Here is a 27516-nt window from a genome sequence, read left to right as displayed (position 1 = left end):
AAAATGACCTGAAGGAATTGCTTCTCTCCCAAGAAGTGTGATGGGGGTGGGTATAAAAGTTCCAGAATATCATGCCTGTCATCTGAAAATCTTCAGTGTGAAATGTGTGTGAATAAAAAGGAGTAGGCTGTAATAGCAGAGAACTAGTAAAGTACTTGTGGCCTAAATCTATGTATTGTTGCCACTATTATCATTTTGCCACTATTAGCTCTAGTTAGATCCCTTTTTCATCAATCTGCCAAGCATCAGTGACAAGGAACAAAATGAGCTGATTTCCATTTCCTTTCTTCCAAACCTCAAACCTCCTAGCTAAAGGGGAAAGAACTAGACTAAAGTTAGCAAACTAAGTGACAGAATAACCTACCAACCTTTGAATAGTCCAGTTATGAAAAGAAAATTAGTTAACTGTGATTTGGGCATAAATTCTCCTGTAAATATGGAAGATATTGAAAATAAAACCCTGTGTTGATGCTGCCTTTTTCTCTCTCATATTGTCTAGGCTTCAATTTATTCACTGTCGCTGCTCATGAATTTGGCCACGCACTGGGCCTGGCCCATTCCACAGACTCCTCGGCACTGATGTACCCAACTTATAAGTACCAGAATCCCTATGGATTCCACCTCCCCAAGGATGATGTGAAAGGGATCCAGGCATTATACGGTACAATCGCTACACTTCTTTGATGACTAACTCTGAAATTAACAGGCATTCAGTCTCCAACTTAGAGAAAGTATACTTTGCCAGGAGTTAACCTGCGGAGGTAAAGATGAAGCTAGAGACAGCAGCCCCAACTGTGTCCTCTTGTGAAGAGCTTATTTACCAGATATGAATATTGCTTTTTTCTAAGATGTGCAATTAAATTTTACGTCCTTATTCTAGAGTATATTGGTCCCTTGACAGCGATAGAAAATATAATCATTTGTCTGTTTTTTAAGTGTATAGGTCAGGATTTAGACATTGAGAGAGAATGAATATATTTTATTGTTCATATATATATGGTGCTTACCCATTTGTAGATAAGTGACCTTATTTTCCTAAAAACAGCAATTATGATAATAACTACACCACTCAGTTGTATAGACAATCTGCAATTTACAACAATGTCATGAGTCATCCCACACCATCCTCATGACCAGCCTGTGGGATGTGAAATGTTTTCCTCATTTGACAGCTGAGAAAGCTGAGACTCAAAGACAGTAAGTATCCCAAAATATTCAAAATTATCTCATGTTAACATTCTTTCACAGGTGGTAAAGGATTATTAGAAACTCTATATCAAATCTTCCTTAACAGAAAGACAAATACGTTAATTCATGAGAAGCAATCTTGATACATTCTTAGACTTGACACTTTTTTTTTAATGGATAAAAGGCAGAAAAATCTAGAAACTGATTTTCCCTTCAGACTCAGAGGCTGGTATTCAGCCTTTACTTTTGGAGCCTCTCCTCATTTTCTCAGCCTAGAAAAGGGCCTAGGGGCCCAGACCCCCCACGCCTTTCTACACGTCGGCCAGCCCATCTGGCTGTTTAGAAATGAGCACACACATGTGCAAACAGTCGTATTTCATCTGAGACATAAAAGACAAATTTTTTTCAAAGAAGTGTTTGGCCAGCTCTATCCACTTCAGAGAGGGGGTAGGTGATAGTTCTGCTCCTCCTTTGAGAAACAGTAAAAAGTACTGTGAATGTCTCCATTTTGGAAACTTGGCTCCAGAGTACCCAGTGGCAGGCCTCCAATGGAAAGCAATTCTCTTGGGTCACCAAGAAGGACTGAGCCCAAATACTTGCCTGCTGTTTATAGATCCTTGTGTATTGGAAACTCACCACCATTCTCATGGCTGCAGTCACTCAGTCAGGAGCTGAAGCATATCTTTTGACATGGCCATTTTTGCACAGGTGAACAAAATGTAAATACTTAGTTTTATATTGCCGGGGAGCATGCCCATCACCCACTCTTGACCACCTTGACACTTCTGACCCTTAGCAGAGTGCTTGGCACCTAGTAAGTGTTGAAAAAAAGGTAGCACATTTCTGATCTGACCATTTTCCAGTTTCTGATCTTTTCCCAAAGCCTCACTCCACCTCACTCCGCCTCACAAGACTTAACCAAGAGCGGGGCCCTGCCAGGGGCAATGGCTCAGGCAGCTGCAGATCATTTTTCTGTAGCTGGCAGATGGTCCTCAGGAGTGCAGAATGGGAGACGAAAACTCACCAGCCACTCTCCCAAGAAGCAGGCCCTTGTTTTACGAGAGGATTCACCAGAAGATATCTTTAAATAGTAAACACCTTCAGTGTACTTCAATACCACAAGAATTCTCTGACTTTCCTGAGTTCCTAATAAAAGGTTTATGCACAGTGCAGGATGCCCAAAAGTGGATGAAAATAATACAAAAACACATAAGAAAGTTATAATCTTATTGAGAACATAGAACTTAGTTACAAAGAAACCATAAGTGGCAACTTTTAAAATACATTTCTAATTTGGAATGCCTATCACTACCAAAGAAGTTATGTGTAATAAAAAACAAATAGCTACCATTCTTTGAACATTTACTATATGCCAAACACTCTACGAAGTGCTTTTAGTAGAGTGAATTCTCACAAAAACCTGAGGTAGGTACTATTATTGCCCCTCCTATTTTGCTAATGAGGAAACCGAGGCTTCAAGAGGTTAAATTATTTGCCTGTTTATCACACAACTCAGCAACTAGTGAAGCTGGAATTCAAACCAAGGTCTGCCTGCCATCGACAACCATGCTCTTTATCGCCTTGTCAAATGAGGCGAAAGTGGGTTTCTGGAGCAGAAGTGTGCAGACTCGAGATTCCTGGCAACATTTGACCACGTCACTTTGAATCCTAGGACCTCGGAAAACATTCCCGGGAAAACCCACTGTGCCCCACACCCCACCTCATAGTCCTTCCATCCCCGACCTCTGTGACTCCAGCTCGTCCTTTGATGCAGTGACAATGCTGGGGAAGGAGCTCTTATTCTTCAAGGACCGGTAAGCCCAAGCCGAGCTTTAGACAACAAAGTTGTCCTAGAAGTGTGACGAAAATGATTTATAAACCTTTTTCATTCAACAGTGTCTCATCTTTCCATGTCAAAGAATTTTAATTTTCGTCTTCATTTTATATAAGTATATATATTCCAATGAATAGATATATCATTACCCAATTAGCCAAACCCATCCTATGAACATCTAGATTATTTCTCACTTTTAAAAATTAGGAACAGCTTAAACTGAATCTTTAACAATGGATGGGCATCCACTTTTCAAAAGGAAATTAGAACAGAGCCCAGAAACCCAGGTTTTAGCATCAGACTAAGATGATTTAAATTCTGACTATGCTTCTTACTAATCAGGTGACCTTGGGCAAGCAATGTGCCAAAAACATAGCGAATGATCAATAAATATTTAGGAGTAGGAATCATAAAATACGTACAATGGATTGAGGCTTAGAAACTTGGTATATTCATTATTATTTACTTTTGTTGATTCTTTTATTAACACTTATTATTGATTCTTTTTATTAACACCTATTATTGATTATTACCAAAAGTAAACTGAAATGGAATTAATGAACATTGGCCCAGGAGCAATTGGCAAGGCACAGAGCAAGAGAAGCCTGGAACACCATGCTACGTAATGCTGGTTTCATCTAAAGGATAAGGCTGTCAGATTTTACATTGCCCACATATGTGCATACAGCTCTGGTTGAATGATAAAGAAATGAGATGCTAACCACGGTGGTTGTGATAGGGGCAAAGGAGACAATGCAGTCAAAGATATTACTCCCTTCCATGCAATTATAATTGTTTTCTTTGAAAAACAAAAAGGAAAAAGATGTTTAAAAACCCTCTACCTATCAAACTATGAACATTTAGTAATTACTTACTGTTAAGTAAATATATCTTTTGACAAAGTCTTGACTGCTGAGGGTAGCAACAAAATAGAAAAGGAGGCATAGATGCAAGAGACATTTAGAAATGAGTGGTTAAGAAGAGATACAGAAAAACAGATGGCTGACTAACATGTATCTGCTTAGTCATCACCTTCTCATTTTCTCTTCTGTCAGATTTGATGACCTACTGTGGTAGGGCAGGTAATCCCAAAGAACTAGAAAGAGCTAGAAGGAGGACAGGGGGTCAGGAGTGGTCCCCTTCCAGCACTGGATTTGCCACTAACTCTCCATAGGAACTTGAATCTCTCTTTCTCCATTTTAAGATGAGGTGTTGTATGATATTAATAGTGACTTCAGTGTGCTCAGTACTTACCACCTGCACACTTTGTTATCAAATCCTTACAACTACACTGTGAGGTATGAATTATTATTCTCTCTTTATAAGATCCAGAAAGGATAAGCAACTTGTTCAAGAGCACATTGCTAGTGAGGGGTGGAACTGGGACCCTCACCTACATTATCACATGGCAGGACCTGTGCTCCTAACTCCCTGCTCTAGTGCCTCCAGAGCTAGAATCCCATGACCCTATAGCTCTGATCCCCTCCCAGCTGTCACCAAAAGTCCCAAAGTGCTTGCTAAGCCTGGACAAAGAACAAAGAATTCTTTCAAGTCACAGCTACAATGGCAACCTGGGGGCCATTATGAAAGAGCTCCCAGTCTGTTCTCTCCCACCCACAAGACTGGAATTCCCCATCACCAACAACAGTCTGTTGAGACATTTCAAACTGTGGATGTAATAACCACATGGTTTGTTTCCAAAGCAAAATGGAATGCAGTACCTTTTACAGTCACCATGAGATTGTTACATATTCTCCATATTGTACAAAGGCACATCAGTACATTAAAATGTTCTGTTTGAAGAGAAATAAACTTCAGCTACAATAAATTGAAAGTCACATATATATATTTAATTCACATATATTTATTCTTTATAATAGATGACAAAATATTGAGACTATCTCAGATTTCCTCAGGCATTTAGGGAAGAGAATAGGGAAATGACCGAATTACAGTCATACCAAAATTATATCTGCATCTCTCAGATTACTCTGGGTTTTACACAGTATCATTTAAAGGTAAAATCAAGAATATCAAAATCAGCTATAGGCTTTAGAAGAAAAATAACATTTTACAAATGGCGTAGTAAAAAGTTTGATCACGTCTAACTTCTTCATTTTAGAGACAAGAAATCTAGGTCTCTCAGCCCAGCAAACCCTCCACTGCAACCCGGGTCTTCTGACTCCCAGTCCTGAGTCGATTCTGTCACTCACATAGAAAACTTTCTGACTATGCCCCAAGAGGAGCACTAAATTTTCACTTGAGTGAACTTATGCCTTTTGACTGGTATGCATCTGAGTTAGTTAAAAAAAAAAAAAAAAAGCACTCAGGCTGCCCTTGGCCTGCAGGTCCTATTAATAGCCACAAGGAGGAGGATGTTCTTAGACTATTGAAGTTTCCCGTAAATGTTTGATAGGCAACTCCAAATTCTGTTTTATTTTCAAAATAGGATTCTCTTTTTTTAGATAAAGCTGTCAATCACTACTTTCACACTTTGAAAGATGTTATGTATCTTAGAGAGCAAACAAAGACATTTTTGAGGGTATGCAAGCAGGAACCGAAGAGAAAGGTGAATGGAAAAGGCATTCTGAAGGAGTCACCAGCAGGACTTGGACACTAATTTGGTGAGGAGAACAATGGAAAAGAAAGAGTCAAAAGTAGTAGCAGCATCCACGTAGATAGGAAAATCAGGATTTGTGGGGCACATGAAGCAAAACTCAATGTTAGGTGTGTCAAATTTCAGGTGGTGAAGATTCTTGTGAGGTTTTACAGGAATAAGCTAGTACTCAGAGGAGAGGTCATAGTTAAAGGCTTCATAGGGTATGGGATCTCCCACATGGAGGAGACAGTTAAAGATGTGAAAATAAACTCTAATAATAATGATAACTGACAGTTCGTGATCATTTATAGTGCTAAGCATTTAATAGACACTTATTCATTTAATTCACACTTATTATCATGGCTGGAATTGTAACCTAAGTCTACTTGACTCAGAGACAGGTAGAGCCCCAAATAAATTAGAGAAAAGAGGCTTTTTTTTTTTTTTAGGTGAATTACAGTGGAAATGCTGCTAGAAGTCAACAGAAAACTGAAGAAAAGGGACTGACTGGCCAGGATAATTAAGGAATGTAGTTTCAGTGGAGTAGTGAGGAAGGAAGCCAGTACATATGGAATGAAAGAACAATTTGTGGGGAGCACAGGGAGATGGTAGATCCAGATCATTCTGTTGAGAATCTTGTTGATAACGAAGGAGTGTAAGTCAAGATAATAGCTGGAAGAGGCATCAGGGTCAACTGTGGGAAGGAAGGACAGTAAACTCAGTAACCACTACTATGAGACAGTATGTTTGGAATCTAGCATTTCCCATAGTTCCATGGGCTTGAGGGAAGCCGGCACAACTGAAGCAGAAGTCTTCCTCCTTCACAGTCTGGAGATATGTCTTTTCTATAAGGCTGCATCATTGAAAGTCAACAAATGGCATTATATTTACTTAGGCAGATTCTATTATGTATTAAGAATTTAGACAAAGAGGCAGAGAAGTGCACTAAAAACTCTGACTCATTTCTTCTGAACTTCCCCCAGGCTGAGCTGATGAGGACCTTCACGTCTTCACAGGTTATGGCTTATTATCTCCTCAGAGGGTTACAAATGCTCATTTAAGGGTACTATGCTTTGACTATTTTTGACTGTCTCACCATGAGTTTTTAATTTTACAAGCTATATTTTGCTTGGACTCAGTGAGATGGATGATGTTTGGTTGATTTCTTGGCCTCTAAAGTATTCTGATATAAGCAATTCTGGTTAGTGAACCCCTCAAAATGAATGGCTTCTCAGCTAATGATGTAACAGTTTATACTTCAAAGTTTCTAGTGACAGAAATATTTTATATCAAGGAGACAAATTTAGAAGAAAACTTAGCTATTCGATAATACTCTAAGTTTAAGTTTTACATATCATCAATTAATAAATTTGTAGAGCGAAACATGTCTTTTTCAAGTATCTAAAAAAATTGTAAAATTAGTCAAGAGTTTATAAAATGCTTTCATATGTAATATCTCAATTGATCCTTTGAAGTATTAGCGGAAACATTATTAATGTTCTCCGTCTTATTTGACAGAAGGAAATTGAGTCTCAGAAAAAGTAAGCAACTCACATGAGGTCACATGTCCAATGATAAACAAGGTTTCAAGCACCCTTTGCTTCTCTTACTGCACCACATTGACCAATCTCAGGGGAGAGGAGCAGCAGTTCAATTGTGAGCATCAATAAGATAGGAAGAAGAAAAATACCTCTTTCCCATCAAAGTAGGAAGACAGAGAAGAACAAAGTCAAGGAGAGGAAAGGGTTGAAAAGGATGGAAAATCATGCTGAATTATCTTGATAGTCCAGCAAACAGGAGGTGAAGGCATCTCCTGAAAATGAACAACTGATGGGATCAGCTTAGGAAAGTGGAGAGTCACGATAGTTGGGTATTAGAAAAAAAGGAAAAAAAAAGTTTAACATAGATCAAGTCCCAGGATGTACCAGGCACTATGCTAAAAGATGAGTAAAACATGACCCTGCCCCCAAGAAGTTCACAGGACCGACAAAGAGCTGCAAGAAACCAGGCGAAGGTTACCAGTGACCTAATCTCAAACTTAATGAATCAGTCACTGTTCTTTAGTAAAAGGGAATGAAAATTCCAGAGAATATGAAAATCAATGATCAAATAAGTTCCACTCAACCCTCTGGCACCCATTTATTTTGCCAACAAATATTTACTGAGCCCTGACTATGTACCAGGCACAGTGCTGGCTCCTGGGTACACAAAGATAACAGTGCAGCTACATATCTAATCAGCAGGTCTATAATATCAATAAATTCCATTGTTTTGCCTTCTTTATCAAAGATCAGATTACAGACCATTGATATGATCTGTTTGTCTGTTTCTATTACTGGTTACAATACATCCTGCAGCTATTCTTTTCTAACAAGCTCATAGATTTTTTTTTTTTTTTGGCTTATGTTTTAAATCCATTTACAGATGTATTATAAGGTTACTTACTGTATTCTTTTTTATTAATTTTAATTCATTTATTATTGTAATCTATAGCTCTAAGATTGTAAATCCTCTAAGTATGTGTTCTGTTGCTTTATTACCCACCAGACATAGTTTTTCTTCATTAGTTACTGAAAATTTTCATGATTATAGATTCCTTTTAGAATTTGTGATACTTTATATAAATGATGGGTAGAGTTTATTTCTACCTTATGCATTTAGTGTATACATTATATTATATTCTAACAACAGTATTTAAACCAGGGTTTCTCAACTTTGGCACCACTGACATTTTGCCTAGATAATTCTTTGTTGTGCAGGCTGTCCTGTGCATTGTAGGATGTTTAGCAACAGCCATAGCCTCTACGCGTTAGACTCAGTCCTAGTTGTGACATCAAAATTGTCACTAGCGTTGCCTAATGTCCTCTAGGCACAAAATCATTTTTGATTTAGAATGACTAGTCTACCTCTATTTAATCCTCACAATACCCACGGCATCCTAAATTTGGGTTTATTTAGTAAGGAATTTAAGATTCTACCACCAGTAAAAAGTTCCAAATGTATCTTTTCAGTTTGCCTGCACCCTTAATCACTATGCTTTACTACCTTCCATATTGAATCATTCGAGACATCAATGTCTTGTAATTTCAAATAAAAAATAGGGTTCAGTTTTGCCTAGAGTCACTTGTTGATTTTTAATGAGAAATGAAAGGAAACACATCCCAGCTTCAGGTGCCTGGGAGAAAGTCAGCTGTACCTCATCAGAGACGTAATTCAGACAGAGCCCAGTTAAGTGAGGATGTATCTGCTCCCCCTCCAGCCTGCTTTCCCTACTTCCTCATCCCCACCATTATAATCTCCAGAAATGCACACTTCATGTCTTAGTAGGTATCTAGCACAGTGACTTGAACGGAATCAGCATTTCAGAACTACATATTGAATTAAATTAATTGGAAAACACTTACTTTTCACAATCCTATTCAAGTTCCCAATTAGTCCATTGTTTTTGCCTCCCTTATCAAAGATCAAATTATGGACTATTGACATGATCTGTTTATCTATTTTTATTATTGGATTCTTCTGGATACCCAAACCTGTGCTCATTTTGTGGTGGAGAAAAAGGAGCAGAGGAAAGCTGTCCCTCTTGCCTTCAGAAAAAGCTAGGTTTGACTAGACAAGTTATAAACAAAGAAAAACCAAAGATCACAAGGCTGAGAATGAGCAAGTAGTAAGATAGGGTATGTAATGAAAATCAAGACAACTGAAGTCTAATTCAGGTCTATCTCCTCTTAACAACCAGATGAAATATGGGCCCATAATCCTTTCTTGTTCTCAGTTTTTCATCTGGTAATACATGTGTTCTAGGTAAGGCTGTGATGTGTAGGGCCTGGGGCCAGGCAGTATACCCTAAATTGACTCTTGCCAATTGTGTGTGGTGTATGGTGGGTGTCCAATGAATGGGTAGTTAAGGCCAAGGCAAATAATAATTTTTATAATTATAAAATATAATATTTATAATGCACTTTCATATATATTGTCTCCGTTGATCTTCATAATGGTCTCATGAGATAGGCCAGGTATTATTATTTGCATTTAAGAGATGATAAAAATGAGGCTTAGAGATGCTGGTCAGTTGGAACTCTAGCCTACCTCTAAGTGAAATGGGGTACCACTGTGTGTTCCCAGAACATCATGAATTTAACTCTTTTAGAACTGATGATCACTCTGAATTAAAATTGCCTCATTACTTATCTGTCTCTACTACTAGATTGTAAGCTTCTTGATGGCAAGGCCTGGATCTTGTTCAATGTTTCATTCTTGATGTTCCATAAATATTTGTTAAATTAACTGAATAGGAAAACTCAACATAAGATTTGAGGAATTCCTACACTAACTACATGGAAAGTTAAATGTCAAAACTTTATTACATTTTCTCTGTCCACGAATAATTTTCTGTATTGATTCTACCTTCCATGGAGTCAAGTAAACTATTCATATTTTATAAAATTATTTTTAGCTGCAAAAATCAAAATGGACCATATTTACATTGAAAGTTTCAGCCCATAACCATCGCGTATACTGCCATAATTTTATGGAAATAATGTTGGAAAAGTAGATGCATGAGTTGCTGAACCTTAAGTTAATTTGTGTGTTACCAGATTTTCTGTTAATTAGCTATCAAGTTAAAAAATACAAACACTTTCAATAGATAAGTATATATGCAACATGATAATTTATAATTGTCAACGTTTTTACTGTATTTACTGGGAATAATCAGCATCTCCCAACCACAAAGTTTGTATAATATTCATAATGTTTACCTGGATCATATTTATCTTTGTGAGATTTTAATTTTTTAAAAATCAGACTAGAGAAGGGAAAGCTGTGCACCTTCAAATGATATTTCAAATAGGAAGGTGCACAGCTTGAATGTGTAAATCACTGATGTCATTTCCTTGCTCTGTCCATCAATATTTTCACCATCCTTAAATAAATGAAGCAAAAGGGATTGTAAAGATGCTTAAAAAATAAAAAAGGAGAAGAAACTGTTTACTAAGCTCAAAAATCTGCGTTGTTAAAAACAAGACAAGTGCAAGAGGCGTTTAGAAATGGCCTCTAAAGTGTGGCTTGCAGTACATTTCAGTCCAAGTTCAATTTAAGATCTAAATCAACCCTTGATCTTGATTTGTTTTGGATTGCCCAATAGGATTTTCTGGCGTCGGCAGGTTCACTTGATGGCAGGGATCCGGCCCAGCACCATTACAAGCTCCTTCCCCCAGCTTATGTCCAATGTGGATGCAGCTTACGAAGTGGCTGAGAGGGGCACCGCTTACTTCTTTAAAGGTACCCTAGAGATCCACAGAAAAGAAAATGGCAGGGTGCAGAGCCCAGGGTACTTGAAACATCTGTCACTGTCAGTGTCTCTTCAGTGATCGTGGAGTGTGCTTCGGTCACCTCCTCCTCAGGTTAGATATGAAATGCCACCCCACTATATTGTAACAATGACAGAATTGATAATGACTATCTCAATCATGGCTTTCTCAGATCCAAACCTTTACCCTCGAGAGGCTCCACACTGAGACAGTGCCCAGGGAGCTAGAAACAAGGACCTCTATCAGAGTGACATGGCATATGTCCTGAGAGCCTCTAATTAACAAAAGCCCACATGGAACCCAGTGTGAGGAAAACAATATCCTTGCTTCTATGCCAGAGTGTTTTATTTTGTTTTGTTTTATTTGTGGTGGAGAGATGCCTTTGGGGCAAATTTTAAGTCTTTTGCTGAATTGAATAGCTAGAGGCTTATATCTCTTGTTGGGTTATAGCCATGACAAATATCCCAGAAACTAGCCCCATTTATGATGCTTCACAGAAATGCTCACGAGTGAAGTGCATTGCTAAGTGGTACAGTTTTTGTAAACTTTAACTTCTGTTTTCAGGCCCCCACTACTGGATAACAAGAGGATTCCAAATTCAAGGTCCTCCGCGGACTATTTATGACTTTGGGTTCCCAAGGTATGTGCAGCGAATAGATGCTGCCGTCTATCTCAGGGATGCGCAGAAGACCCTTTTCTTTGTGGGAGATGAATATTACAGGTATGGATTTTCTCCTTTTGATTGTCCAGATGTATTCAATGAGAAAGAAAAAAACCTTTTGCAGAAATGAATGCAAGGCAAGTTTGCAATAGGCCTAGTGACTCTTCTTGGCCACTGGGGTGCCATTTACTGATGGTCGACACTATCTTCAAAGATATGGAACCATCCAAATGATAAGCGAAACATTAATTCAATGATCCTATTCTTTGGTCTCTAGGACACCAAACATCCTGATCTTTCAATGCACTCATTAATTGGACCCCCAGTGACCTAAAAGAGTGGATGCAGCATCCCCAAATACACTGGGAATGCCTGAGGGGAGAACTGGTTCCCTGTTATGTGAGTACCAATGCATTCCAGAATACGCTGTGATTTTGTGCAAAATGAACGTGTCATGACTGTGGGGATCTTTAGAGGAAAGTTCTGCTAAAAGGAAAAGGCCTTGTTGCTAAGTTTTTCTCTCCTACCTAGAACATGAAGATTCTTCTTATCCAAAGTACTTCATGGATAATTTACATGCCTGTCTTGCAGAAGGTTATCATAAGCAGATCTGAATAAGGTGTCATATGTCATTCAATCACAGCACACAAGGTCACACCTCATTGCACCTATTGGGTTTCTATCTTTAATTGATTCATGTTGAAGGATGACTGCAGCTCTCTTCCAAGCTCTGCCTCTGCACGCCTCCTCTTGATTCTCGATCCTCACTTTGGCATTGCTTGTTTTTCTGAACTTCAAAAGAGAGAAGCAAAAGCAAATTCTAAGCAGGCGACTATGCTAAATAACAGGCTTACAATAGGGTTTAGTTGGAAGCAGGAGAGCACCTAACTTTGGTCTAAGGGTTTTTATTTTCTTTTATATCACCTACTTTTAATAACCATTTCTGCAGCATAAAAGAAATTTATAAATAAATATTTGTCATCATCTTCTGCCTGACTGATATTATTTTCCCCAATTTGGAGCTGAGAAAGTAATGAAAGTGGAGCATAGATATATTTCATGAAAAGGAACATTTATTTTATAAAATTGAATGCCCAACAAATGTGAACCCTGCTGACTGACTCTTCTGGGCCACTGAGAGCCCTGAAAGCATTGCTCAAAGTATCCTGTGATATTATGAGTTGTCACTTCCAGTGTGATTAACCCACTAAGCCAGCTATTTTTCTTTCAAAACTTCCTATTCTAAAGTGATAGTAATTTATTAAGCCCCTAATAGCTGCCAGCAGATTCTCCAAAATCTTTCTTTAAGGTAAAGTAACTGTAATCGCAGTGCTGACATATAAGTAGATATTCAGAAACCCGATTCCCATTGCAAATTTTTAGACAATGAGATCAAGAGATACATGTATGAGCATACATGTGGGAGTGTAAGGGAATTTATGTTATGATTATTCAGTTAATTTTTCAAAGCTTCTTCAAGCCTGATTCTCATTGGGGGGAATTATCCATTCTCTCTACATTATTTCTCTTCTCCATTAATTGCCTGGTCTTTGGACTAATCCACCACTCACCAGCACCCGAAGGAAAGCACACACCTCCAGCCAGGTGGGATTGTGGCTTAACAGCCAACACAAGAAGCTTGGTGAAAGGCTTAAAATCCTCTGTAAATTTAAGCATGAAGAGGGAGAGGGTCTCTGATTTTAATGATTCCTGATGCTTCCTGCGGAAAAGATGCTGAACTTTTCCAACTGGGCCTCTGAGAGTATCTATTAAGGAAAAATCTTTAGTAATCTAGGTAAAACAGATTCATTAAAAAGTTGGTCTAGGGTACTAACTCAAATGTTAAAGAGTTCATTTTGCTGGTGAGGGAAGGAAACCATGATAGGCACTTTTAAAATTAACCTTCCTAAGTTATTGAGAGTGTGAAGTGATGTAATGCGTGTAGACACCTAGCACAGTGCCTGGCTCATAGTGCATACTCAGAAAGAGTAACTGTTCCGTTGTAGTAGGAACTTGTAAAGTAATTAATAAATAATTGCTTTATAACTTGTGATAATTAACAAATGATTGTTTAAACCTCAATATTCCTCTGAGGGGCCATCCAGTCAAAGAGTTTCTTTTTTAAATACTAAAGGGCTCTGATCGCCCTGAAATTACTGCTTTTGGCAAAGCATAGTCAATCCTTTCAACAATGGGAGTCCCCTACTTTACACACTTCAACACACACTGGTTTATGCACTAAGGAATAAGACAAACAGCCCCAAACCTACAGCTCAAAAGTTCAGAAAAAGCTATTGTAGCAGCTCTATTAACAGCCCCTCTGCCTGAATTCCACACACTGCATTTAGCAGGGCCTCACATTTATATCTTATTGTCGTGAGAAAGCTCTGTATCAGTTAGAAATTGCATTCAGCTGCTTGTAATAGACACCCAAAATATTATGACTTAAATATATAAAGGGTTTTATATATGTAAAATGTCTGAAGTTCAACAGATTTAGGGCTGATAAGGTAGCCCCATCCATGACCATTTGGAAGCCCAGTTCCTTCTAACATTTTATTCTGCTGTTCTTAACTCGTGGTTGCCATGAGATTCGAGGTGGCCAATGGATCTTCAGTCATTACATCTTCAGTCTAAGCAGGAAGAGGGAAGAAGCTGGGAGGAAAAGGCAAAGCAAAGGAGACAAGTGAGGTTATATAGGTAAAACATATGGCCACATTCGAAAATACAGAAGGCCACAGCCTCACATTATAGACCAAGAATTTACTATATTTACATCCATCAATGGTGTGTTAGGACTTATTCCTTTAGTCATTCCTCAGGTTCTTCTTTGGTCCTCATGTTAGTTCAGTCTGTGTCACAAATAAAGATCCAACCAAGGGAAGAAAAGTCTCTGGATAAGCTTGTTAGGGAAATTCTCCATGAACTCCTAGAGCTTGGGATCAGTTTTGGTGAATGAAGTTGCAATGAGAAAACTATTCAGCAACTTCCTCCACTGAGGATTGAGGGTTGGTTTGAAGCCAGGTTGGTTTCAACTCTAAGAATGAGAACCCACATGTGAGTACACTAGTAACTTACAGTGGGGCAGCCCCAGAGAACTACAAAGTGAAATCCAAAAGGGCGCTTAACCATGCTGAGGCCATTACATGTTACGAAATGACATACTGGTTAAACTCTACCACATGTCCAGTTACTTTTATTCCTTCCTTTCCTCTTTCTAGCAAGCCCCGATGATTCAGCAAGTTTTTCTTTCTATACATTACTTCTATCTCCTATGGCTAATTTATCCTGTAGATATTCTCCTTCGCCTACTGATAGCAGAGCAGAGGATACACCAAGCATTTTCTGGGGGTGCCATCAACTCCATCATTCTTTGAGATGGCCAATGTTTTCTGAATTTCATGTTAAGTGATTTGAAAATCTACAAGTCCCAGCCTTTTCCACCCCTAGGTCACTCTTTCTATACACACAAACCTGAGGCACAATTGATGCAAAGTATCCCAATCTCCCACATTTTCTCTTTACTGAATGTCCCAGGAATACTGGAAATGGGTCTGTTTATTTGAGGATTTTATTGTTAGTCATCATAGAGAAATAAATAATAAGTAATAAAAATAAGAACAATGAGTAGAATTCAAAATCTTGTTTTTAATCATAAATTTTAAAAAATACATTACTAAACTACCACATTCAACCTACATATATTGGGCATACATATATGTCAGACTCTATTAGGAACTGACACCAAGGGAGGCACAGAGTTCGCTGTTTAACAGTGTGGGCAGGAGTAAAAGAGAATGAAGCTCAACTCTAACAGCAATCATCTGGCAACCTGGATCACCTTTCTGTCTGTTTCATTACCTTCCAAATGGAGGTAGAAAAAGTATCTACTTCGTAGAGCTGTGAGAATGAAAGAAAAATGTGAAATGCCTGTCGTATAATAAATTCTTAATTCCTGTTGGGTGCTATTTATGCCCTCAGCAAGTCTTACAATTGAGAGTAGGTACATGGATAAATAATTAAGAGCAATTTAAGTGCCGTGATAAAAGACTGCGCAGGGATCGGTGGGGCAAAACAAAGAGGAAATTGCCAGGAAAGAATTCTTAAAGGAAGAAATAACTGAGCTTCATCTTGAGAGTTGAGTAGGAGTTTCCCAGTCAGGAGGGGAGAAGGGTGGGACTGGCTTCCAGGCAGAGAGAGTAATTGAAGCAAAGGCACTGAGGTGTGAAATAGCCTGTGTGTATGGGAAAAACCTGTAGAAGTTCACTATGACTAGAACACAGGCAATGAGAGATGTGGCCCAAGGATAAGCAGGGTATAGATCATGGAGGATCTATGCTTTTCTAGGAAGATCAATGTTCATTGAATAGAAAAAAGAGATATCACTAAAAGTCTTAAATAAGGAAAGAACCCAATAAGATTTCTGTTATAAAAATATCATTTGGGCAGCAGTGTGACTACATTAGAGGGGACGAGATTGGGAGTCAGCAAACCGGTTAGGCCAAAAGGCAGTGAGAAACATTTTCAAAGTGTTCAAAGAAAAGCTATTTTTCAAGAATGAAGGCAAAATAAAGACATTCTCAGATAAACGAACAAACAAACAAAAAAAGATCAAAGAATTTATTGCTAGTACATGTGCCTTACAAGAAATACTAAAAGAAGTTTTTCAGGCTGAATACAAATATCACCAGGCAGTAACTTAAATCCACATTAAAAAAACAAAAACAAAAACAGAGTACCAGTAAATGTAATCATGTAATTATAAAAGGTAGTATAAGTAAATATATATTTCTTTTATTTTCTTCTCTTAACTGATTTTAAATTAACTGTACAAAACAATATGTATATAATTATATCATTGGGCCTATAAAATAAATAAATATATTTGTCAATAACAGCATAAAGGAGTTGGGTGGGAAAAAACTGTATTAGCCTAAGGAAATGATACCAGATAGTAACTCAAATTAACATAAACAAAAGAGAACCAGAAATGGTAAGTAAGAGGTTAATATAACAAATGCTATAAATATATACTTGCTCTTTTTTCTTCTCTCAGCTTCTTTAGAACACATTAAATTATATAAAATGGCAATTATAATAATATATTTTGGGAGTTTAACACATAGATGTAATATGTATGACAATAATACCACAAAAGAGAGGGGTAAGGAAAAAAATTATATAGGAATAATATTTTAACATCCCTCTAGAATTAAGTTAGTGTAAATCTGAAGCAGGTTATGATAAATTATGATGGATGTGGTATGCCCTATAGCAACCACTAAGGAAATAACTTTAAAAAATAGAGTGAAAAAATTATGAAAGAAGTTAAAATGGTGCATTAAAATTTTTTTCACTAACGCAAAAGAAAGCACTAAAGAGCAATAGAGGAACAAAAAGACATGTGAAACAGAAAACAAAAAGTAAAATGGCAAATATAAATCCAATTATATTAATAATGTTAAAATGTAAATAGATCAAAAATCTAATCAAATGGCAGAGATTATCACCATAGAAAAAAAAAGAAGATCCAACTCTATGCTATCTATCAGAGACATATTTTAGATTCAAAGATACAAATAGATAGAAAGCAAAAAGATGAAATATTTACACATATATATTTCCACTCTGGAGACTTCTTTTCAACATTGTACTGGAGGTTGTAACCATAGTAATTAAGCAATAATTAATGAAATAAATGGCATCCATATTGGGAAAAAAAGTAAAACTATCTTTATTTGCATGTCACATGATATTTTATATAGAAAAGCCTTAGTAATCCTTTTTAAAAAACCATTAGAACAAATATATGAGTTCAGCAAGTTTACAGAGAGTGAATATAATATGCAAAAATCAATTGTATTTTTATCCTTAGAAGAATATGAAATTCCTTAATGACGAATATGAAAATGAAGTTAAGGAAACAATTCCATTACAACAGCATCAAAAAGAAAAATAGATATAATTTTAACCAAAGAAGTTGAAAACTTATAGTCTGAAAGTTACAAAACATCACTTAAAGAAATTAAACAAGATCTAAGTGAAAAGATAGCTCATGTTCATGTATTGGAAGCCTCAATATTTTTAAGATGGCAATGCTCCCCAAATTGATTTATAGACCCAACACAATCTCTATTGAAATACCACTGACTTCCTTGTAAAAACCATCAAGCTGATCTTAAAATTCATATGGAAACTGATAGGATCCAGAATAGACATAATATCTTGAAAAAGAACAAAGTTGGAAGACTCAGACTTCCTAATATCAAAACTTACTACAAAGCAGCAGTAATCAAGACGATGTGATATCGACATAAGGATAGACTTATAGATCAATGAAATAAAATTGACAGTCCAGAAACAAACCCATATATCTATAGTCAGTTGATTTTTGACAAGGATGTTATGGTCATCTGATGAGAAAAGAATAAAATTATGAAGTAAAGCAGAATTAAAGGATTAAACAAGCATTTCATTTTGTACATGTGAAATTAAACATGCTGGTAGGACCCAAGGATGAAAATGTCCAGAAGAAAGTTGGACATTTAAGTCTTAAACTCAGAGAATTTGGCTTTTGTCATATAACCAGGTACTAACTGAGGCTGTTGATATTCTTCCGTGTTGTTACAAATTCTTTATTCCAAAATCTTCTCACAGTCTTTTTCCTCATGGGGTCCTGGTTTCTGGATTCTTGCCTGGGATTGTACAGGGCAGCTTCTAACTCTTCGCTCTTCCCTTCATTCTGACCACTGTTCTCTCTGCCCTTCTCTGTCACAAAAGCACCTTCCTCCATAAAAGTCATGTGATTCCTGGCTAGAAGTGGATTATTAACATCAAAGAAGATTCCAGATTTCTGTTTCACTAGAAAAATCTCCATGAAGAAACTTCCTGAAAACCTACATTTTAGATACCTAATCAATGAATTCCTCATTTTTGTCATCCTTCCTCATTTTTTAAAAGCTTTATTTAACAGACTCAACTCCTCATTCAGTACTTCAAATGAGGCAAAATAGAGTCAGTTTACCATTGACATACGATAGAATTCATTACAATCAAAACGCCAGAAACCTTACAAATCTAAGCTCTGAGCATAAAATTAAACAGCATTCAGACATTTTACCAAAAGAGTCTCAAGTCCTTAGATTTCCAAGGTGGAGAGTAAGATAATATACCTAAAAAACCACATTAGATATTCATGGCACTATAATATTGTTAGTAAACTTTAACTTCCAGTAATGGTTTATTTAATATCTATACCTATTAATCAATATTAAACAATGAAACAAATGCCCATAAAAGAAATAAACTTAGTTACAAGTCAGTCATTTTTGTTGGTATTTAGGTTTCACAAACAAGACCTCAGTGATGAGAAAATATAAACAATGATTTTAGCAGGTACCTAGTATATAGTAGATTCACAATAAAAATTCATTTCTTTCCTTAATATTAAATTTGGCTAATATTTATTGATTGTTCATTATGTGTTAGGAATCACGCTGAGTATTTTCTTATATTCTTTCATTTTACCTTCTACCTTCTCAACAATCTTGAGAAGCAAGTACTGCTATCTTGATTTAACAATTAAAAACATCGCATTAGAGAGATTAAGTGATTTAGATCAAGCTCGCAGCTTAAAAATAGTCTATCTGAGGTTGTTTTTCTTGTCTTCTGAATCCAAATCTAGAATTTCTTTCTGTTCACCATATATAGTCATTCTTCATGCACTTCACTATTTATTTTTTTACTGTCAATTAAAATACCCACACTTATGATACTCATCCTGTCATATAATTTCCTTTTCTTTTACCTTCATCAAAATCCTCAACATACCAGTAGACCTTCTTATTGGTATGTTAATCCCTTCCTTGCTAAATTCTCTGGACTACCTCCAATATTCTCTAGTCCTCCTTTCTCCACCTCTTCTCAACCTTCCCTGCCACTGCAAAATGTTATCCTGATAAGTGTGTTTAAAGATTAGGTAAAGATTAAACTTCTTGATGATTTAAGAACCCATATTGAATCACCAAGTCCACTTAACCTCATCCTAGCCAATCAGAGTCAATGGTTCTTGGGGCCAAAATAAACTACAAAGTCTTATGGCTTGGGCCTGCCCTGAGTGTCTACATGTGCCAGGCACCTCTGTGTATGTGTGTGTGTGTGTGTGTGTGTGTGTGTGTGTGTATAAATTGTCTCTCCACTATTTTCTCTGAGCACTTTTCCCTGATCACAGAGCCAGCAAAATAACGGAGTCAGAATTCAAACCCAGAGCCATCTAACTGTACATGTGCTCTTTGCTCCATAGCAGAAATCTTCAAAAATTTGTCCACAAACCAAGGGCTAGCTCATCACAAAATAAGACCAGCATAATATTGTACTTTTCAGGGAGTGGGGCTGTGTCAGTGGAAAGAACTATCTTTTATTCTGAGATTATGTTGTTTCAGCCTTTTTGGTTTTAAAGTTTCTTGTCTTTGTGAAATGACAAAATTAGGCGATAACTGTTTTTTGATAGTTTAATTATAATTTCTTGCTTGGTAAAATGAAAAGTAGGTAACCCAATGTTAGTTATTAAGCCATGTCTATATAATGTTTACATAAAAGGTTCAAATGAAATATTGTCATCGGCTAACCCCAAAATGGTGATTTGTGTGTCAGACTGATAGTTTGAAATAGCATTTATTGAAAGCAATACTCTTTTGAAAGCAATTACAAGATGTATGAGGCGAGGGGGCAGAGAGCGGCTGACAGAATGGGAGAGCGACTGTTAATATGTAAGTGGTAGAAGAGATGGAGGAAAGAAACAGTAATTTTGCAGTTTTGCCAGACTTTGCCTAGGTTTTTATAAATGTGACTGAGAATTAAAATTCTTTTGAAATTTTATTTATATATAATATTATTACTTCCATTATCTTCTGAATAGATATACATAAGATTTTAGATGTCACCACCACGTACCTCAGAAAACTAAGCAGACAGATAAAAAGAGAAAATTTTCTTTTTCAGATTTTTTTATTAAATTAATAGTCATCATTTTCTTTTAAAACTTATTTTTGTGTTATTTAAACAGTTTCTCTATTCTCAGGAAATATCTTTGCTCTGTCCTTTCTTACTTTCCAGACTTCTCCATCTAATTTAAGTATCATACAAGCAAACTCCTACTTGTAATAGGTTTCCCTACAAATATTCTTTAGTCAGTCACTTGTTTGGAACTTAGAACATATTTTGCCATAAAGCAATATAAGTGGTGATGAAGTTCTCAAAATCACTCGTAAATGTCTGTTTAAATACAAAAAAAAAAAAAGGTAAGGAGCTCTAATTATATAGCTCAACTTCAAATCCTCTATTCAGAGGGACAAAAGAGAGTAAAGACATGAAAGGCATTCCACAGTTTTCCCTGAGCATCAGGTCAACATGAGGCAAAGAATTCAAAATAGGTTGTTTTCTCTGGTATTCTGGTATTCTCCTTCTGCGACTCTTCCTGGATCTCCAGACACGCCAAACGCCTCTTAGTGGCTTTGTCTTTTCTTTTGCATCCTGCTCCCCCAAAATTTTAGGCCTTAGGGTTATTTTCTCACTCCCTCTGACCAAAGCTTCCATTTCCTCAGTACAATTATCTCAGGGAAATAAGAGAAGAAAATAACCTAGTGAACAGATTAACATGTGAACAACCTGTACTTCCATTTTTAATAAAGGACCCCAGATTTCATAGTCTAGAACAAAGTGAACAAAACAAATCTAGGCCATGAGGGAGCCGGTGTGCCTCGGCTGTTCCCCTTTTTCTCCATTTTTTTCCTAACTGCACTCCTGATACCTTGCAATTACTCCTTCTGATAGTGTATGGATGCCCTGTCCCTACACTGTTCTGGCACTTCTGGTGATGATGGAATACAGTAAATGGTTTCCATTTTTATTCGTGCTACAGTAACTCATAGCTCCAATTTCCCCCTTGATTTGCTGGAAGGTTCCAGTGCTTCTCTTGGAAAGGGAGTTTGGGAAAGTTAGCTTCCACTCCTCTCCACAAAGCTCAACCCTCAAGTCAGTTTCAGGCTGATGAGTTTCAGCTCGACTTCTTTCCCAATGTTTAACTCCTGCTCGGTATCATAAGAGATCTGTCCCCTGGCCTGTGTCATTATAGCCACATGAGAGGCACATTTCAGGAGAAAATGGGTGTGATCTGTTGCCACAGGAAACTGCCCAGTGGCCCAGATACAAGGACAAATTGTCTGACCTTTGGATGGGAAAGGAGTTGGGTATCTACCCTGGGAATATCATCATTGGGAGCTCTGTGTTGATGTAGAAGGGACTTTCTTACACTTTAAATGAAGTCTTCTTGAAGAGGTGAAAGTCTTCTCTGCCTTCATGCTGAACTCATACAAATCATGCTGATTCATACAAGTCAGTCTTTCTTACAAAGGGGTAACTTTGATCACAAAAAGATGTATTAACCAGCCTTTGGAGTTAATGCTGAATGGTGGTTGCTGATCCAGAAAAAGCTACCTAATCTATTGGATCAGTCATATAATCTTTCCAGGAAACAAAAGCAATTTTGTTCAATTAAAATGACTTGAAAAGCAAAAGCTCAGTTGTTCCAGATTTTCTTGCTTCTTATCTTAATCTATTGATCGTTCACACCTTTGTTCATTCATTGTGCATTATTTGTTCAATCCCACCTCTATGGGTACATAGCAAGAAGCCCATGAGTAAAAACCCCTATGAAGGACTTTTACCTGTTCAGTGAGCCAAGAAATTTATTCATGGGGTGGGTTGCGGGGCAGAGAGGGAGAGAGAGATGGAGAGAGAATAATTACAACAGTAAATAAAGCACTAAATATATATGTAGAGTTTCTTTTGAATGGCAATATGTTTTTTTTTTAATTATGAGAACATGTTTCTATAATATATAGAATAATTAATTCTAAGTAATCTATCTGATGATTTTTTAAAGAGACTGTTTAGAGCAAGCTAGTAGTCCCAGAATCTCTGGAACCTGGGAGAGTAGTGATAGAGAGTGTGTGTGTGCGCGTGTGTGTGTGTGTGCATGTGCGTGTGCGTGTGCATGAAGTAAGTCATATAACTCTGGCTAAATATACCTGACCAGCATGGTATGATCTACGATCAATAAAAACCCACTATTAATATTATTTACGAAATAATACTTCTTCCAGCTATGATGAACGAAAAAGGAAAATGGAAAAAGACTACCCAAAGAATACTGAAGAGGAATTTTCAGGAGTAAATGGCCAAATAGATGCTGCTGTTGAATTAAATGGTGGGTGTTTATATCAAAAATTTTCTTTGTGGAAATTGTAACAAGAAATCTGGGCTCTGCTTCAACATAACAGAAAATTGATTTTGATTTCCAAATGAGAGGCCTTTGTTCTTATTTTTGGTCCTGAGTCCCTTATAAATTTAGCTAACCGGATTAACCACTAGAAAGAGTAACTGTAAAAGGTCTGTGATTGTGGTTCTCTCTTTGCAAATGGAAAATTTTAAAGTGTAGCTTCAATCCATTAGTCAGCTACATTATAATGTCTATCTGGTCAAAATTACCATTCTTATCTTTATAATGCGCATACATACTCTCAACGTTTCCAGTGCCTTTCCCCACTCTCACTGAACTCTTGAAATTCAACACATAGCTGACTTGAATTGAATTGAGTGGGTTGAATACATTTAATTAAATCTTTTGAATTAGTCATTCATTTTTCTGGAGTATATAGCACAGCTGGATACTTCAGAAATGCAAAGACAGTTCCAGATACGATCTCTGCTCTTGCAGAATGGTTAATATCTTTGGGAAATGCCCCTCCATCCAACACAGATGACATTACTAGAAAACAAGAAAATCTATAATTTGGTATTGAATTGTGGGGTAGTCTTCACAATAACAGCAAGAGATGATCTGAGAAAGTAAATATCAGAACCAGCATTTGTAGTTGGAAATTTCATGATGGGACTTCTGCTGGGTTTTGAAGAAGTTCAACTAGGGAAAGAAGAGGGTAGGGGACTTTCTGGAGGGGAACAGCCTGAGCAGAAGCATCAAGTATGATTGAGCTTGACCTATTGGATCACCCCAAGGAGAAGGCCGGACCCTATCTGGAAAAGAAGGAAAGATGAGAGATGATTGAAAAGTTAGAGGTATCAGCTTCTAGGCCTCAGTGGGAACTGTGCCGTGGACTTACTAGCTGCCACCTGACACATTCTCAAATCCCCTTTAGTGCCACTTCCAGAAAATTACAGTTGCAAATCTTTCCATTTACAAATTTGCAAGTCATTTTCAATAACCGCATTTCAACTTTGTCTTTTTTAGGCTACATTTACTTCTTTTCGGGACCGAAAACATACAAGTATGATACAGAGAAGGAAGATGTGGTTAGTGTGCTGAAATCTAGTTCATGGATTGGTTGCTAAATAGAAAGGTCTAGTCTTTCCTAAGGAATGAAGATGACTGCAAGCAGCTGGCAACTGGATTCTAAGGACTAAAGCAGAATGTAGGGTAGGGATTCTTCCCATGGCCTTCAATTCAAAGCACAATTTAGAGTTCATTCAAAATAATTATGCTTCTAAATTTTTTCATAGTTTGAATCCAAATGAGAAATTTCTACATGGTCAACTTCGTACAAAATCAGAATCAACAGTGTACTCTTCAGTTAGACATCCATTATTTTTTTCTTACCTAATATACTGAAGCAAATTAATGTCTGGTTTTTATTTCCAAGAAGCCTAATTGTGAATTCCCTGACATGTATTATAATTCTTTTAATAAGAAATGTTATTACCATGCAAATTATAATTATTCTTTATAAATAATGGCTTTTGTGGCCTTAATATTTGTTATAATGAATATAAATTTATCCTTCTATATTCAAACATATCACAAACAAAATACTGTGTAAGTTTTGTTCCTGATTATTTGTTCATTTGTTTAACTCTATCAGTACTCACTGGTCTTTGAAGTAGTTTACAGCAGGAAAACCTACTCAAATGAATTAAATGAATTTTCGTACTAGGCAAGAGATAGGCATGTTGCAACAGGAAAACTTTTAACAAAAGCCAGTTAAGATATTGTATAAGAACAGTTCTTCATTCCTTTTTTCAGTTAATCTTTACTATCTTCTATCACATTTTGTTTGGCAACAAATTTTAAAGACGTATAAAACACTCAAACCTTGAGATAGCATTGTGAGTGTACAGATCCAGAATAAATAACAGTAATATACTCTATTTCCTGCTTCCTAATAATAAAATACCCTCAATGAAACTATCTTTATCCCATTAAGTGAGTCTCTTCTGAATAGTTTTTCATTTGAGGGAGTTCATCTTTTGTATATTACACCATGCTAAACCTTTTTTTTCCTACCTACCATTAATACTAAAGTAAAATACAGCTGTCTGTCATTTTGATATTTTTAAAAATACCCTCTAGAATGTAAGGAGTCTAAAAGATTTTAGTGGTTGTAAAGTTAGATGATAAAATACATTTAACATACTTCATAGACTGCCTGGGACATCTACAGTGTTCAACAGATGTTAGCTATTATCATTACCATCACTTATTAAATTTGTTTCATACACTTGCTAAAAAGAGTCAGTATTAAAAAGGGATGGGGCAGTTACTCAAAGGTTACTCTAAGCTCTCCATTTGGTTTCTGTTACTGAAACTGGCTATTTACAGCCCACATGCTGAATCTTTGACTATTGAGGACAAAGTCTAGGATGCTAGTGTCAACTGCCTCTACAGGGAAAGAAAAGTCACTTTTACAAAAACAGTCAGCTGAGGTGAACTTATTAATATCAATAAACAAGGAGAGAAAGCAGTTTGGCAGTTCTCAAAAGGCTAAACCTAGAGTTACCATATATATAACCAAGCAATTTCACTCCTAAGTATATACCAATGAGAAATTAAAACATATGTCCACACAAAAACGTGTACGCAAATGTTTATAGCATTATTCCTAATAGCCAAAAAGTGGAAACATGTTCATCAAATGATGAATGGATTTTTAAATGCAGTAAATTCATACAATGGAATATTATTCAGTAATAAAATAGAAGGACTAATATATGCTACAACATGGACCAGTTTGAAAACATTACACTAAGCCAGACACAAAAGGCTACATATTGTATGATTCTATTTATATGAAATGTTCAGAATAAGAAAATTCATAGAGACAGAAATCTGACTAGTGCTTGTTAGGAGCTGGGGGAGAGGAAATGGGAGGCGACTGCTAATGGGTATGGGATTTCCTTACGGGGTGGTGAAAATGTTCTAGAAGTGATGGTGATGGTTGCATAACTCTGTGAATATACTAAAAGCCATTAAATTGTACACTTTAAATGGATAAATTGTATGGTCCATGAATTATATCTCAATAAACCTGTGATACTAAAAAATAATAATAAGCAAGGAGATCAAGGTGGTGTGACGATCTGTGCAGGTCATGTAATCTGGCCGCTGTGACAAGGACCACATAGCAGTGAAGAGTCAGCTTGAAGACATCTGGTGCTCAGCACAGCCAGTCAGATGTCCTCCTTGTGTTCGGTGCTAGGCCAGGAACATGTAGACACTTCACTAAATAAATTAATGTTATTGAAAGCAAAACAGTTTGTGCTCTGAGGTCTGACTGACTGGATTCAAACCCCAGATCTGCTGTTTTTAGCTGTGTGATGTTGATCAAGTTCCCTAATTTCTGTTTCAGTTTCTTCCTTTGTAAAATTAGAACAGGAATAGTTCTAATCTCCTAGGGAAATTTAGAGGCTTAAATATATGAGTCAAAATATACGAATCTCTTAGATAGTCTCTGGTACCCTATAGTGGGCTCTATAATTGTTTTTTAAAGCAATTCAAGTTAATTTTGTTTTGAGATATTCTGAAGAATTTGTGTATGTCTCTTGAGATAGCTGAAAACATGATGATGACAAGACTTGATAACCAGTGGCCTGAAACTTTTCCAAATTTCAAATTAAATTAATAATTAATAATATACTGACTATGGTTAACTCCATTCCATAAACAAATAATTCTTACAAATCATCATTCCTTTATTGATTAAGAGAACTCCTGGCTCCCAGTTATAGTTGAACATATTTTGGAAAGATAATGTCTTGCTAAAGCACAAGAAATAGTGATGTGTTTGTGTCAAAACTCAGTCATTAATAAAAGTCTTACTTCATTTGAAGTAAGACTTTTGTGCACAAATAATTTATAACATATACTCCTCACTTGGCTTCAAGTGAGTGCAAAAATGTTTTGTTTAATAACAGTTTTGAACAAAGTATGGTTCAACTCTCCCTTTGGGATCAAGAGTAAGCAGAACAGAGTTTGCTATCTGATGACCTCTGTATATTGTCCTATTAACCTCTGTGATAACTATTTATCAGTGGCCCAGAAGCCCTTGGAAAGCACCAGAAAGGCGACTAAAGGTTGAAGGAATTTACATTTGTGGGGAGCTTCCTGAACAGCTCCACATTAAATTTTCTGTAGCTAAAACCAAGCTCACTTCCATTTAGCCTTGTGTGAAATGGCAGAGCCAACTTGTTGTTAGGTCTTCTGGTTTTTTTCAGATGTTTATTTGGAAATACTTTAGACTTCCATTTCACGTAGCAGATGGCAAACTTAACTATGCAGTTTTTTATTTGGAATTTTTTGTGATATATTTTACAATTATCACATGATCGATTATCATACAATCTTCAAGTGCTTTCATGTATATATTATCCCAGTGTTTTCTCTTTATTCTTATATTCAATCATTTCTTTCTACAGGTAAAAATATTGAAGGTTTTTTGAATATTCATAGTTAAATTACCCAATGAAGTGCCATTTGAGAAGAACTACGTAATCTTGGTCAACAGGTTGTAGTTTTGGACTCTCATAATGGAGCATAGGAAAGACTAGCCAAAGATTTTCTGCATTTCTCCGC

General features: G+C 36.6%; 1 protein-coding gene across 1 annotated transcript in view; it reads left to right on the top strand.

The window, feature by feature from the left end:
• The window catches only part of MMP20 (matrix metallopeptidase 20), a 37768-nt gene extending 13297 nt beyond the window's left edge, over nucleotides 1–24471 (top strand). Inside the window, exons 5-10 of the mRNA XM_011386064.1 lie at nucleotides 500–661; nucleotides 2861–3002; nucleotides 10768–10904; nucleotides 11498–11654; nucleotides 22757–22860; nucleotides 23902–24471. Of these exons, the coding sequence (XP_011384366.1) occupies nucleotides 500–661; nucleotides 2861–3002; nucleotides 10768–10904; nucleotides 11498–11654; nucleotides 22757–22860; nucleotides 23902–24002 (803 nt within the window). The 3' untranslated portion in view covers nucleotides 24003–24471. The remainder of the gene's footprint in view (nucleotides 1–499; nucleotides 662–2860; nucleotides 3003–10767; nucleotides 10905–11497; nucleotides 11655–22756; nucleotides 22861–23901) is intronic.
• Nucleotides 24472–27516: the final 3045 nt, after the last annotated feature.

The sequence above is a fragment of the Pteropus vampyrus genome, unplaced genomic scaffold, assembly GCF_000151845.1.
Source record: "Pteropus vampyrus isolate Shadow unplaced genomic scaffold, Pvam_2.0 Scaffold892, whole genome shotgun sequence".
Taxonomy (NCBI): domain Eukaryota; kingdom Metazoa; phylum Chordata; class Mammalia; order Chiroptera; family Pteropodidae; genus Pteropus; species Pteropus vampyrus.
This window is presented reverse-complemented; position numbering and strand designations above follow the sequence as displayed.